The sequence below is a fragment of the Macrobrachium nipponense genome, chromosome 1 (genome assembly GCF_015104395.2).
Source record: "Macrobrachium nipponense isolate FS-2020 chromosome 1, ASM1510439v2, whole genome shotgun sequence".
Taxonomy (NCBI): Eukaryota; Metazoa; Arthropoda; class Malacostraca; order Decapoda; family Palaemonidae; genus Macrobrachium; species Macrobrachium nipponense.
Window position 1 is genome coordinate 137,845,343 of NC_087200.1, and position 15,792 is coordinate 137,861,134.

Consider the following 15,792-nt stretch of genomic DNA (forward strand, 5'->3'; position numbering starts at 1 on the left):
GAATATCTTATCACTATCCATGTTTCATTTCTTATCACCATAAAAATATTTAAAATACAAATTTCATTATGTTATTCTTGAGCTAAGATAGTCAACAATACTCGTCCTAAGCTGCTCTCTCAAGCTATTCAAGTTACTCTCATCCTAAGCTGCTCTCTCAAGCTATTCAAGCTACTCTTGTCCTAAGCTGCTCTCTCTCTCTCTCTCTCTCTCTCTCTCATCTCTCTCTCTTTCTCTCGCTCCTCTCTTCCTCTCTCTCTCTTTCTCTCTAATGAAATAATGAATTACTCTATCATAATATCATAAACTATTATGTACAAAGTTAATAATAATAATAATTCCATTAATAAATTCGTTTCTTTTAGCAACTAAATTGTTTTCCAAAATAATTATTTCGGTAATAAACGTCCATCAGCTGATTCTAAACGTAAAAAAAAAAGACAAAAATAGATTTTTATTGCTGTATTTTGCTGTTTATACATTAATATTATAGTTGGGTGCTGTAATCATTAGAGTAAATCATGTTTTTTTTATCATGAATATGTTCATTCACGAAATAGATATAGTACTATGTACTTTTAGTTTGGTGCAGCAGCCAAATCATGAAAATAGAAAGGAATTGTTAGGTAATTATACTTTTAGTTTGCTGATCTGATGAAGGGGAAATTGAAGATAGGAAAGAATAACTTTGAAACTGTCTTGAATTTAGTTTAAAGTGATAGTTGAAGACATATTTGGTGCTTGAACTAAAGTAGGCAGTTATAAACATTGAAAAAGTGGTCTTGGGTGGGTTAATTATTAAAGTAGGCAGTTTAAAGCAATTTTTAGGGGGGGTACCAGGATAACACGGGTATTTACTATCACGGGGGGTTCTGGGCCCTATCCCCCGCGATTAATGAGGCCCTACTGTAAACACACTACATACGTGTACCATAAAAATTCATCTCGGTGAGAGAGAGAGAGAGAGTGTTTATCCCTCTATTCTCTCAGAATGTTATGTACATAGACTTCTGACACTTCCAGCCAATACAGAGGGAGAGAGTTACCTACCACTATGACAAGTATCTTGTGGGGAGAGAGAGTTCACTATAGTACAGTGGTACCTTGACATACAAAATTAATCTGTTCCGAGGCGGCCTTCGTATCATGAGCTTTTCGTATCTTGAACCGCATTTTACATGTAAAATGCCTAATCCGTTCGAAGCCCTACAAAAACACCCCAGTAAATTTTATAATAGAGCTAAATTGACCAATAAACAATGAAATAGTACTACAACAATTTGGACCATTCAATACCCAACTTAATACGTACTAGTACTAATATGTACGTACCTGTAAATAAAGTGTATTAGTGTACATGGTATACAAGAAATACTGTACGTACGTATGTAGTAAAATGTGGAACCTTACCTTTCGAGTGAGGCTATTTCCGAAAGTGGCGACAGAGGAGGACAAACGGCAGAAAACTTCTTACAGTATGTACACTCAACTTTACGAAACATTAAAAAATGTCAGGAAACATAAACTAAACTTTACGAAACACATTAACAAAACTGTAACACTTAACTTTACAAAAAAACCTGAAATTAATTTTTTTTTTTTTTTTTTTTCCCCTACTAAATTTCAATTTCTTTACCACTTTCAACTTTGTTTTTTCATAGCATCAATTGGATCTTCCTTTTTGCTTACTCCTACTAAAGGCCTCTTTAAAAAATAACTATCCAAGGAAGATTGCTTCTGCCTGCTTTTCAAAATGCTCCTGAAACGACTTGGGCAAACCTCACCAAACTGCGGAAGCATACGACCTGTGTAAGCCTTTTCGGGGTCTCTTTTCTACAAATGATTGCACCTTATGAAAAGCAGCTAGAGCATCCTTAATTTCTGCCGTTGTCATAGGGTCGTCGTCCTCCTCCTCACCGCTGCTAGAGAACTCTTCTTGAACGACGTTATGTTGCATGGCCTCCAACTCCTTCAGGTCATCCGTCGTAAGCTCCTCTTGGTGCTCCTCGAGCTCCATGGACTTGTCGAGTGCAACGATCTCGTCAAGATCTGGTTGTGAAACAGTTTCAGGATCGTCAACTGTTCCTGAATCTGCAGCACCAGCTTCGCCCACGTCGAATCCCTTGAAGTCTCGGGCGGATACGGCATCAGACCAGAGTTTCCTCCACGAAGAATTCAAGGTTCGCCTCGAAACCTCCTGCCAAGCTTGATCAATGAGTCGGATGCATATGACAACATCGAATTGCTCCTTCCAAAATTCACACAAGGTGAGTTTTGTGTAAGTGTGATGTCGAAACATCTCTTGAAAAGATGTTTCGTATACAGCTTCTTGAAGTTCGATATCACTTGGTGGTCCATGAGCTGGAGGAGAAGGGTGTTGTTAGGTCTGAAGATAAAGAACCTTGATAAACGAATACTCCGCTAGGATATCTTCCTTGAGGCCAGGAGGGTGAGCAGGGGCATTGTCCAACAACAGCAGACATTTCAGATTTACCGACTCGGTGAACAAAAGTCTCGTTACCCAGGCTTTCGCATTAGCCCTCCACATCACTTGAAGCTTCTCCTATAGCACTTTGTTGGCCTTGAAGGCTCGAGGAGTCTCCGAATGATAGACAAGTAGGGGCTTCACCTTGCAATCCCCACTGGCGTTCAAACAAAGTGCTAGCGTAAGCCTGTCTTTCATAGCCTTATGCCCGGGTAGCTTCTACTCCTCCTCTGTGATGTACGTCCGACAAGGCATTTCTTTTTTTTCCCAAAAAAGGCCAGTCTTATCACAGTTGAAGACTTGCTGAGAACTGTAGCCTTCCTTGATTGTCATCTCGTCGAACGTCTTAATAAAGGTTTCGGCCGCTTTTGTGTCCGAGCTGGCCGCCTCCCCATGCCGCACCAACGAATGGATGCTAGTCCGTTTACGGAATTTTTCGAACCACCCATGAGAAGCCTTGAAGTCTGGGGTTGGCGTCGATGTCCCTTCTCCTCCGTTGTCTTCGGCCTGGGCAATCAAATCGCCAAAAATAGCTCTGGCCTTGTGGGAGATTGCCGTCTCCGTTATCGTATCGCCAGCAATTTCTTTGTGTTTTATCCAGACAAGAAGCAGCCTTTCCATCTCGTCGTGCATGTGGCTCCTCTTGCTAGATAAAATAGTCACTCCCTTGGAAGGTGTAGCTGCTTTGATGGCATCCTTCTGCTTAAGGATGGTGCCTATTGTCGACGGATTTTGGCCATATTCCTTGGCAATCACACTCAATCGCATGCCAGCTTCATACTTTTTTATTATCTCCATTTTTGTCTCCAAAGAAAGCATCCTCTTCTTTCCTACTTCAACTTTCTTGGGACCCATGACTACGTATATACTGTACGTAATTAAGTTATGTAGTAAAGTTTTTACACAACACGATGAAGTAGTACTACAACGAAATCACTAACGAATTTACATTAATAAACGAAATCGTATAGAACGAACGAATTCCGTGTGCTTACGATAACGATGATGCCGCCAATGGGAGAGCGGGAGGATGTTAGTGAGTCTACTCAGTGGCAGCGCGCGAGTTTTAAAATTGTTATCGGTGGTCCGGTTGAATCTCGGGACTTTACAGCAAACCTTTCGTATCCTGAACTATTTTTGTATGTAGAGCAAAAAAAAAAAAATCTTCGTATGTGCTTTCATATCTCGAGTTTTTCGTAAGTTGAGTGAGCCTTTGGTATGTCGAGGTACCAGTGTATTTGCTTTAATGAATTGATATTTCTGTTTACTTTAATATTTGAAAATTAGTAAATCATCATACAAAAAACATCTCTAAGAGGCAGATAGAGAGAATTATTATTTTTATTTTGTGATATCATCCAATTTTATTAAACTTATTAATACAGTATTAATCAATATTAATATATGAAAATACTAGTAAATCATTTTTGTTTCATAAAAATGTATCTAGTGATGAAAATACCATCAAATTACAATAATTAGAGAATATTTATTATCGGAAAATCCTGCGAATAGGCAAATTTCTCGCAGTTCTTGAGACGCGTCGTAAGCCGGAACATCGTCAAAAATCCTAAGAAAACCTTACTTTTAAAGCTTTGGGTGCATTGAAAACTATGTAAACTGCATTCTTATGGCATTTTTCATAAAAAAAAACTTCAAATATTGACTATTTTGCATTTTTGGTGTCATATTTCATCTCCCAGATGAGCGTTGTAGGCGTCGTAACCCTGGAAATAACGTCTATTGACAAGCGTCGTAACCTCGGAACGTCGTAAGCTGACACCGTCGTAACCCGGGGACTGCCTGTAATCGGTAGATATGGTCCAACGAAAAATCCACGATTCTGGATTCCGCAAATACAGGGGTTAACTCTAATAATAGCATAGTTATAGGCAGTTTCATTGAGATGATGTGTCTGTAGCAAGTCTTACTTATTCTGTTTGTTGTGCAACACAAAACTATTGCACCAAAATTTGTCAACTGTTTAACCAAGCTCTCATGTTTTACTTATTCTAAATTCTCGTCTGCTAGCCTATTCCTATTTCTCAGTCGAAATGCACTTGTCGTTCTTTGTATGCTTTTTTCTTCGGCTATTACCAAATCTCTTACTACTGCCTCGATTAATGTCTATAGTATCTTCAGTTCTTTCCAAGCTAGATATTATCCTAGCTTTATAGCTAACAATGTATTGTATGGGAATGCTTTCAAGTACAGTCAAGCTTTGGTTTTTGTACGCTTCTCTTCTTGTACGTTTCGGTTTTTTAGACTTTTTCTACAAAATTTTGTCTTGTACGTTTCCTCGGTTTTTGTACACTTGGAAATGCTCCATCCAGGGCCCAGTGTGTGACCAGGTCCCGTATTGAGCGCCCAAACAAAGCACCTCATCATCTTTCGTGACCCATTCTACTTTTGTGTTCATCGTTTTTTTTATTTATTTATTTATTTATTTTTTTTTTTTCCCCAACTGGTAAATAGCTATCATGGGCTAAAAAAAATTATAAAATTTAAAAAACTCTTAGCAAAGTGTTGGAGGAAGTTTGCATGCTGATATCAGTGAGAAAATGCAGACAAGAAGAGCTGCTTTTAGTGAATTTAAGGCTAGCAGAGGCTGGTTTGAAAAATTCAGAAAATGAATGGGCATACATAATGTGCCTACTGAATGGATTAAGGACCTAATTGCACATTGGAATGATGTAAAAAAAAAAAAATGTGGAGAATTATCATCCCAAGAAAGTTGTAATCTATGTGTCGAACATGTTTAATGACAATGTCATGTTTAACTAGGCAAATTTTAAAGAAACACCAGAAACAAATGTCTCTGGACAGTATGTTGTGCGACAGGGATCCAGTAACTCTCAAGCTGGTCCTAGTGCCAGTAAAAGACAAAGAGAAGTAACCCCAGATAGGTCCTTGATACCTTAAGTCCTTCTGGAGGGAGATTCCCCTTCCAAACAATAAGTTCTCCTCCTCCCTCTCCCCTCCTCTCCGTCTTCCACACGTTAACAAGTGTTTTCCATAAAGGTAAGAGTGATGTTAAATGTTCATTTATTCATTTCATTAGTCATTTATATTTACTTCTCATTGTTTTCTGCATGTAAAACTCTTTATTTCCTATAAAATGTATATTTTGTTAATACTTTTGAGGGTCTGGAATGCATTAATTATGTTTTTGTGGGAGGTTCTGGAACGGATTATGTACGAAAACCAAGGTTCCACTGTATATAGAAAGAATGAATGGAGCAAGCAGTATTCACTTGTCTTTCCTAGCTCCGTAAGCAATTGGAGATAAAGCAGTCATCTTGAACATTTTGAGTGAATAAAAAAGTGTCTGTCTCCATACTTTTTGGTTTATTAGTCATGGTTTTAGTGCCTTCCCAAAGAACGGTTGGACTTGTGGTAGACATGCAGAAACCTATTCCTCTTACCTGTACATCCTCAGTCACACAAGTTCCTTCAAGATTCTTGCTTAAAGTTGACACCATCCAGCTAAAGGCAACAAAATCCCTGACAATACTCATGGAGTCGCAGTACACTAACCCAAAGCACACTGAACATCAATACCTTCTTGTAATATGGTTTGGATGCCTTCCCAAAGAACGGTTTGACTTGTGGTAGCATGCAGAAACGTATTTCTCTTACCTGTACATCCTCAGTCACACAAGTTCCTTCAAGATTCTTGCTCCTAAAGTTGACACCATCCACCTATAGGCAACAAAATCCTTGACAGTACTTGTTGGTGTCAACTTTAGGAGCAAGAATCTTTTCTGCTGAATCACTGGTTCAAGTTGGCCAACTCTGTCAACAGTATTCCAAGGGCCAAGGACAGTTGCTTCACCTAACCCAATTTCTATGCATTATAATTTTTTATTCTCTAAATCCTCATTCTTATCTAGTGATGTGGGGATACTTAAGATTTCCAGGCTTATCTGTCAAAGATGAGTAGGCTCTTCTTGCTTCTTGAAGAATTTTAGGCCTGAAGGAAGCTTCCTGTATAGTAAGGGCTTTCTTTATTAGGAAACATGGCCTCGCTGGGGTCGTTATTAGATAATCTGCTCAATTAATGTGCAGTCTCAGCATAAGAGATTATAACTTACAACTGACATTCATTAAGTTATGAATAATCCAGAACCATCTTTGTTGCCAGGTTCTGTATGAGGGTATCTTTAACCTAGAGTTGTCCATTTTATTCTTAACCCTGCTTATGTCCAGGTTTTGGTTTTTCTCTTTTTCGTGTAGTACAAAACAGAGTTTAACTAGTGTAATTACGCTTTCTGACTAGTGTCATTACGCTTTCATACATAGAATGGTCAATACTATACCTGGTAAAACTTCCAAGATATCATGGCAGTGGAAAGACCATCAGAGTAATGTCTAGCAGGTTTATCCATGGTCAGAAACAAAGTCTTTGTGGGAAGTTTGCTGCTTTGAGTGAAATGAACAATATACTATTATTTTGATTATTCATTCTATGAAAGGACAGTGTTTTGGCAATTGGGGATTCAGAAAAACTACCTACAGATGGCCTTTACATCTGTAAGTTCAGTAGTTGCTGTGGGATTTTAGGAGCACTCACGTAGACTTACTAGGATGTAGATGACCAGGGACACCCAGATGATTACTACTACTCCATTGATGGCCCTCAGGCTTGAGCAGTAGATGTGTTTCCGTAAATTAGGCCTTCCCCTTGTATCTACTCTTTAAGTACTATTGAGTGATTTCAAATTCAAGAATTGCTTCGTATCTCCTGTAGAGTCCTTTTAGCCTCAGAGCAAATGATTTTCAGAATTTTTAGTGCTCCCAATAGATGTCTCTTGTATTCTTCTGTTAAGAGGAAATCTACTATACACCATTCCATGTACTTCCACTAACTTATGCATCTCCTCCTTAACTGCTTGGAGATGCTGGACTGTCTCCCAATAAGGGGATTTTCAAGGTATCATAGGATCTATCATTAACTAAGTGAAAAAAAAAACTGTGGTCTTGTGTCAGAAGCAGCAGTCAGTGCATTGCTGAGGGTGCTATTCTAGAGGAATTTTCAGCACCTGGAACCTTGTAGAGATCAATGCTTTTCCGCTTTCGTAGAAATAGTAAGACTTTTTTGCTTTCTACTTTCAAGGTTATTATTTCATTCTTTCCTCGATATTGTATCACATGCGTTTAGATCTCACTGAGGATTGGTACTGTAAGGTGTTGAGATTGAAGCCCCTTCATCTCTATATCAATCTCTCTCTGGAATGTAAATACAGGTCTAGACTTTTATCCAAATTATTTACTATGAAACCTTTTATTTAACACTGTTGGCAGTGTAGAGTAAATTCATTGCAAGCATCCCTTCTTTCAGCTGTTGTAAAGGGAATGCTATTTTTCTTTTCGCCTTAGAGGTGAGGGTGATGTTAAGGCTACGTTTTTTCAGAGAACTCTTAAGAATTACAATGTAACCTCCTTAGTGGGGAAGAAGATGAAGCATTTCTCTGACCTGTTGGGGCAATTAAAACTTAATTAGATAGGTTATGCCTGGAAGAGGTAGTTATCCTTTTAGAAACCTAGAACATCTTTGTCAAAGGTTAATGCAAAATTAACCTTTTGCTTTGTGGTTTTAGAAAACCTGACTTTACCAGTGGTTAAGCCTGGAGGAGGCAAAGTGGTTTTAGAAAACCTAAAAAACCTAGCTGTCTTTACCAATGGCTAAGCCTGGTGGAGGCAAAGTTAACTTTTTTGTTGTTTTAGAAAACCATGTATTTGTTGAAGGTTAATCCTGGAAGAGGCAAAGTTATCACTTTGTTTTGTGGTTTTAGAAAACTTAGAATGTATTTATTGAAGGGGTTAAGCCTGGAAGAGACAAAGTTAACCTTTAATTTTTTTTAGAAACCTAGAACACAAGGTCCTTTGATTAGGCTATTGCTTGAGAACCAGCTCCATATCTTCTACCTTTATTGAAGGTAAACATTCATAATGTGAGCAGCAGATGTAACTTCATTTATTGTTATGTGAAGTTGTTGCTTCTGGATAGGATTGATGTGCCGCAGTAGAAGTGCAATTTGGTTTTAAGCGCTTACTACCACAGAATTGTGTTTGAAAATAGTAAAGCCCATAGTCCACTACTAGTAGTGGGTGGTCTTTTCCTGAACTGAAAAAAGAGCAATCCTTTAGGCTCTTTTATTTAAATCCTGGATTTTAATATTTTCGGGAGCGTGAAGATACAAATTGTGTATAGGAGCGTATCCTTATATCATGAAGGTATTTTTTTTAAGTGACTGACATTTTTTAGGGTTTTGGACCCAGGCATGGGAGTCCCCTCACACTGCTTCTGTTTCATTCTGGCTGAATTGAAGCAGTTTCCTCCACAAGGCTGATCTGCTGTACACGTATGAGAGCCTTGCTCTCTGAATAGAATCTAACTTATGGTGGTAGTAAAACCCAGAAAGAATTCCGGATCAGGTAAGAATGTTTTGGGTTTCATGCAAGAACCCTTTAGCTCGATTGGCTGAGCGGATTTTTGTCTAGCTGCACTACCCACCGTCCTCTTAATGTGGGAATCAGCTAACTTTAACAGTAGGTAAGATTCATATCAAATAGTTTAAATTTACACAATAAAATTGTAGGATGTCAAGAAGTCTAACAAGAGCTAAAACAGTCAAAACACACCTGGTGGAGAACAGGTGAACTAGACAGTCATCCGGTCATCCATTTGATTTTTTGTTAGAATGCTGACTCGCCTAATTGATGTGGAGATACAGTGGACCCCCCATATTCGCATTTTCCAGATTTACGGACTCGAGCATTTGCAGATTTCTCTCGGGAACATTTCCCCCATTATTCGCAAAAAATTTTCCTATTTGCGGTATGTTACTATGAGAAATGTCCAGAAATTCTGGTTTTTTAATCAATTTCATCATAAAAGTAATTGTTTGTGATAAAACTATTGAAAAAATAGGCTGTTTTCAGTGTTTTAATAGGGGTTCCAACTATCCACGGATCCTAACTATTCAAGGGGGGGGGGGCGGGGGGGGGGGGGGGGGCGTCTGGTACACATCCCCCAAGAATAGGGGGGGGACCACTGTATATCTAAATTAAAAATGCTCTAATGATTTACACAAATGTCTAAGGGCAACATGCTCTAATAAGATTATTTTTTTCTATTATAATGCAGTACAGTATGTTGTATTTTATGCTGCCATTTAGCAGTTTTTGTTTGCAAATTTGAAAAGTATAACTGATGAACAAGTGCAGAGTTTAGAAAGATGAAAACTATGGAAATAGAACAGAATCCAACAATTAAAAGAAGTTTTTTAATGTCATCACTGTATTTTGTTTAGTTAGTTCATAGTGTCAGAAATTTTCTAAATAATAGTTATTAAGTGTTAAAAAAAACCATGCTAAATTAGAAGATAGTGGCAGAAGGAAACTGGGTTAGTTGAAGAATATATTATGGTATAATAATGACAGGAGAAAATTAGATTAGTAGAAGAATAGATTATTGCATAATGATTTATTACAAATTAATTACATTTAAGATCAACAATGTAAAGGGGCAAAGTTGAAGTTGCTTTGTGCATATGAAGGCCAACACTTCAGACATGATAATGGTTTAAGACCTTCCTTAAGCTAACTTCACTACCCTATTCTTTCATATCACTTGTGTGATACTCTTACAGTTACCAGGATTAAAGTCAATATAAAAGATAAAAGTAGGGACAGTTGTGATTACTGTTCATGTGTAGCGACATAAGTACGGTGTTTTTAGGTATTTCACTGTCACAACATCCAGGTCACAAACTCTTGAACTGTTGAATTGTTTTGGTACTAATAGTTTTCATATTTATAAATTTTTAAAAGTTTATTGATTAGACTTAGCAACTATGTAAGTGAGAATCACAAGCATGATAGTATGAAATTTTATATACTATATTTCATTTACATAGGTTATTTATTGAAGAGTTATCTGTTTAGTTACTGTTATGTTGATAAAATAGAACAATACGTACTCAAAACAGTATTTATTGGTTTGTTAAGCTTTAAAAATTGTACTTAGCCATAGAAATTTAATTCTTGGAACTGATATGAATATTTTTCTTTCAGATTATCTCGTGATCTGTCTAACAAGTGATTTGTGCATAGTACAAAGTTGTGGGTTTTTATAGATGTGTCAGAGGAATATGTGAGAAAGTTCAGCATCTTGAGAAGCCAAAAGAGGGCTTGATGTCCTTTTTGTTTTGCCTTCTGGATCATAGCTATCCCTTGGAAACATGAGTGTGTAGCTTTATATTGGATTATTTTTTATATCACTGGTTTGGCTTGGTTTGCTTTCAATCGTGCCATTAGAAATTGACAACTCTTTGATGGTGAGATGATATTTTGAGCTATGAGTAGGTTGTTTATACTCAGTTGACAGCTTTTCATTGTGAATTAAAATTGTTACTTTAATTTTTCAATTTGCCTTCATATTTAAATTGAGAATGTATGTAGTACATTGTTTTACACCAGATGTCGAGATTTATATATAAATTTTTGAATCTTACGTATGCTTCTGTTCTAACAACTAATTTTTTCAAGTTTATGGTCAGTGATTCTGAGATTTGTGAAACTGAAATAGTTACTTTATTTTTTTAAAATTGCCGATGCAGAACTGATTTTAATCATGTATAGCTTTTATGGCATGTAGATAAAATGCAACCAGTATTTTTATCGAGATAAGAAACCCGTAATATGTTACATTGATGAAACTGAAACCGTAGCATTTTCACTGGTCAGAATCCCTGATGCTTTTTCCCAGATTTTACCCTCCTGTTCTTTGTCCGGTAAGGTCTTAAAATGTAAAATTATTCTAATAAAATTTTAGTTATTACCCTCTTTCACTGCCCTTTTTTAAAGGAATTTATGCCATTAATTATTAGGTGAATTTGATAGTCCAATTTACAGGTTTTTTGTGTAGATCTAAAGTAAAATTCAAGTGCATCATCATTGAAGAGGAAATTTGTTTTAGAGATGACCTTAAGTGATTTAGTGAGCTGAATAAAATGCTTTATAATGAAACTCATCTTTTTATGACTTAAAAATAGGTTATCTAGAAGTGTTTATGGATTATCCTTTGGTACTTATTATTGTGCTTTTAGTATGGTGTACAAACCAACATATACGTAGCTATGTATGGAGTTGGCAGACTCCATACATAGCTATTTTTGTTATCTGACAAAAAATTATTAAAATGTTCAGATGGTTGCCTGTCAGTAACAAATTGAACTACAAAGGGAGACTTGAATAAAGAAATGGATTCTAAAGAGAGTTCAGGGAATGCAATGATGAGCAAAAATGTGTTTTAAAATTAATATTAAGTGTAATAGTACAGTAGTCCCACAGCTTACGAGGGGCGCTTCTGCTCCTGATCTTCTGGTGAGTGGCAAAATCCAGCTTTAAAGAAAGACCCTAAACTTGAACTTGCCATATCCTGTACAGTATAACACAGTTTTTTTCGCTAATTTCCCCTTTCAGTTTTAGTTATCCCAAATTTTTTTTTTTTTTTTTTTTTTTTTTTTTTTTTTTTTGTTTTTTTTTTTTTTTTTTTTTTTTTTTTTTTTTTTTTTAGAAGACAGCAAAATAATTAATACGTATAACTCACTATGTGAGTGATTAATATAAGATTTTTAGTATCGGATGAATTTATATATTATATATATATATATATATATTAATCTATCTAATTATAAATCATAATGTATATATATAATATAAATATATATGAATAACTTGATCACGAAGTATATAAAACGTGATGCTATGTATAAATAAAGGTTTTTTTTTGCCACGAAGGAAAAAAATGAAAAAACGAGTTGGCCGAGTACTTTCGGTCCTATTCGGACCTTTACTGAGTAAAGGGTCCGAATAGGACCGAAAGTACTCGGCCAACTCGTTTTTTCATTTTTTTCCTTCGTGGCAAAAAAAAAAAAAAAAAAAAAAACCTTTATTTATATATATATATATAAACCTTTCAGTCTCCTTATCACTTGATTGAAACAAAATTTTTTGTTTCTGAACAACTACAAAAAAAAAAGCTATTGTAATTTATTACTGGTCTGTACATTACTACAGTTTTACATATAGTGGAAGACTTTTAAAGATGTTTCATTTAATGTAAATTTTATGCTACCTTAGTAGCATTGATTTTGTAAAAAATTTTGCTGTTCTCCAGAGGAAACTGTGGTTACATAAAAACAGGAGTAAAGGGGGTTAAGTCATTTGGATGCAGTAGGTTGCTAGAAACCAGCCTATGTAGCTCCAGTGTGGAGAATCTGATTGGTGGCTGGTAAGTTGGGAACTTTGGCAGTCATGCTGGAATCATCTGAAGGAGGCAGTCTTTAGTTTGGCTTTGGTCCTGGAGCTTCACATCTCAAACCACCCACTGAAATCAAATTTCTTTGGTGGTCTGATTCATAATCAGAATTTATAAAAACAAATATTCAGTAGATAGAATATATGTTACATTAAATAGAAGTTATTTTTACCAGAAACTTAAAAATACACTGACTACAAAAATTGGTAAACATGCCTCTAAAAAGGTTTAATGAAACCTCATAAAAGGTCTCCCCAAAATTATAGAAAATAATGTAAAATTATGTCATGGTTATAACCAGCAGTGTGGCACTGACTCAGTACTTGTCTATAAGGCTCAAGTTGAATGGCCAGTCAGTATCAAGCGGCATCCCTCTAAAAACGAGAAATCCATGTGGTAGTGTGCTTAGTAGCAGACTGTAAAATGCATATAGTAGTTAGTACTGTACGTACTTAGAAACAATGTCGCATGGGTGATTTCACCATATTCTAACAGGATCAAATTGCCCAACGATTCTGTAATTTGCTCAAAGTATAGTTGATTCTTGGGATTTTGTATTTCATAATTGGTTGTAAAATTTCATGTTATGTTCCGTAGGGGTGTTAAGAGGGAAACAAAGCCAAAAACAATCTATAATAGATTCACATCAGCCATGCATCTGATCCCTGGGCCTGTCCCTTACAACGCTCCCAATTAGCTGTTGATAAGCCAGTCACAGGGCTGGAAACTCGGTCTCACTTGAGAGTTCACGCAGACAGGATGTATGTTCTGACCTCAGTGGCGTGGTCGTTATGGTATTGGTGTGCCACCTTAGTGGTCACGAATTCAATTCTCGGACAATCCACTGAGGTGATAGTAGTTCACTCTTCATGTGGTTTGGAAGTCATGTGAACCCGTTGGTCCCATTGCTGAATAACCACTGGTTCCGTGCAACATACAAACACCATATAATACAATCTAAAAAAATTAGAACTCATTACACCTCAGTTTTTCCTGCAGAAAAGGAGTGTTCCGAATTTCTAAGAATTATGAAGAAAATTGCAATATATGATAATAAGAAATAATAAGAGCATATAGGAGGACTGGTTGTAGGAAAGAAAAATCAATGGGATAATTGAATTTCCTCCGTAAGGCACTATCAATATCAAAGTAATGATTTGTTCCTACACGGTATACGGTATACAAACCGTCAGCCCTTTACAATAGGACTTACTTAAGGTGAAGCCTGGACGCGGCTGCTGAATTTTCAAAAACAGGCGGTATGGTAGTTAACTACTATCCGGTCGTTGGTTATACTAAGAACGGGGTTGAGCGTTCAATTTGCTTTCAGCCGTTGTCATGTGAGCACGCTTCGTTTCACTCTGCCCGACTGTCTTGCTGGGTTTTCACCGCTTCTTTCCCAGTGGAATTTTTTCCTTTTCTGTTTGTGCATGCTCTTTGTGTGGTTTTGTTTGAATTGTTTATTATGAACCCTCAACGAACCCTAGAGCTCCAGCCTTTGTTGCCGTCTACTTCCTACAGGCATTGCCCCGGAGAAGACAGCATGAAATGCAATAAAAAGAGTCGGTGGAAGTAGATCCACATTCATTTTGTGTGCTTCTTGCCAAGGCATTGATTGTGATGGCAACGTAACTTCTACTGAGTGGCTCGTGGTCCACTGCCCAGTGGGAGAAGTTTGCTGGGAGGAGGAGGTATGTCAGGAGACCAAAATCCTTGGAGGGGAGCGTTTCGCTCCCTTCCACTCCTGTACTTAACCCTTCTTCCTCATTCTTATTCCCTAGCAGTCGTCCTACATTTGCTGCTATCCCTCCGGGGAGACTTCTTTCTCCTCTTACCTTTCCGATGAGTCTGGGGGGGAGGGGAGCTTCGGCGGTGGGCCCGAGCGGTGCTGCTTCTGGGATATATCCTTGCCTTGAAGGTCCTCCTTCAGATCAAGGATGGACCCCTCCTCCTAACCCAACTTTTCATTCTGCAGTGAGGTGCTAGGGTTAGACCAGGCATGGTCTTCCCTGGGTCTCGTGGATTTCCCGTCACCGACAGCGCTGCCACTCACTCAGTAGCTACCCCTACCACCACCACCCAGCCCAGCTACTTTGCTCCCCCCACTTGGTCAGGTTGCACCAGCAGATGCGTGTCTGCTTCTGTGGGTGGCAGCCATCAGCTGCCCTTCATTGCCTTTCTGATGCCACCCCCCAGGTTCCTGCCTGCTCTGATGTCGCCAGAAGTGACAACAATGCCTGCCATGCCGAGGCTGGGCCCTGCCACATCAGAGCGCACTCCAGATCACTGCCCTGTCCCTCCTGTGACTACCGAACTTGCTGTAGTTCCCGGACCAGCTACTGTTCCTGTACCTGTGCCCGTTCCTGGACCTGCTTTCGACTCTGCTACTGGCCCTGTACACGAGCCGTCTCACTCCAATGCTCCTTGGGTGGCTCTCACTTCTATCCTGCAGAAGCTGTTGAAGAGGAAGAGATCGAGGAAGGTGTCTGCCTCCTTCTCTCCTCCCCCTTTGAAGGTTTATCAACCTAAGAAGGGGAAGGTCGCCGCTCCAACCCCTAAAATGTCTCATGTCGAAACTTTGAAGGGTCTGCATTTCTCCTCCAGGAGGAAGGCCATTGGCTATCTCGTCAGCTTGCCCTCTCCTTCGGGAATGGGAACAGAGGCGAGGGCCTCGGGAGCCTCTGGAGCATGAACCAAGGGTCATTCTCCAGCTCACTCAGTAGCTACCCCTACCACCACCTCCCAGCCCAGCTACTTTGCTCCCCCCCACTTGGTCAGGTTGCACCAGCAGATGTGTGTCTGCTTCTGTGGGTGGCAGCCATCAGCTGCCCTTCATTGCCTTTCTGATGCTACCCCCCCGGTTCCTGCCTGCCCTGATGTCGCCAGAAGTGACAGCGATGCCTGCCATGCCGAGGATGGGCCCTGCCACATCAGAGCGCACTCCATATCGCTGCCCTGTCCCTCCTGTGACTACCGGACT

At 38.5% G+C, this 15,792-nt stretch overlaps 2 protein-coding genes across 2 annotated transcripts in view; both read left to right on the forward strand.

The window, feature by feature from the left end:
* LOC135219677 (protein DEK-like) overlaps positions 1–11,328 on the forward strand; it is a 54,346-nt gene extending 43,018 nt beyond the window's left edge. Inside the window, exon 7 of the mRNA XM_064256624.1 lies at positions 10,565–11,328. Coding sequence (XP_064112694.1) covers positions 10,565–10,576 — 12 coding nt within the window. The 3' untranslated portion in view covers positions 10,577–11,328. The remainder of the gene's footprint in view (positions 1–10,564) is intronic.
* Positions 11,329–14,811: 3,483 nt separating this feature from the next.
* Positions 14,812–15,504, forward strand: LOC135218948 (uncharacterized). The gene has a single exon (XM_064255388.1). It carries the CDS (start codon positions 14,812–14,814, stop codon positions 15,502–15,504), a length of 693 nt encoding a protein of 230 aa, XP_064111458.1.
* The last annotated feature ends 288 nt before the right edge of the window (positions 15,505–15,792 follow it).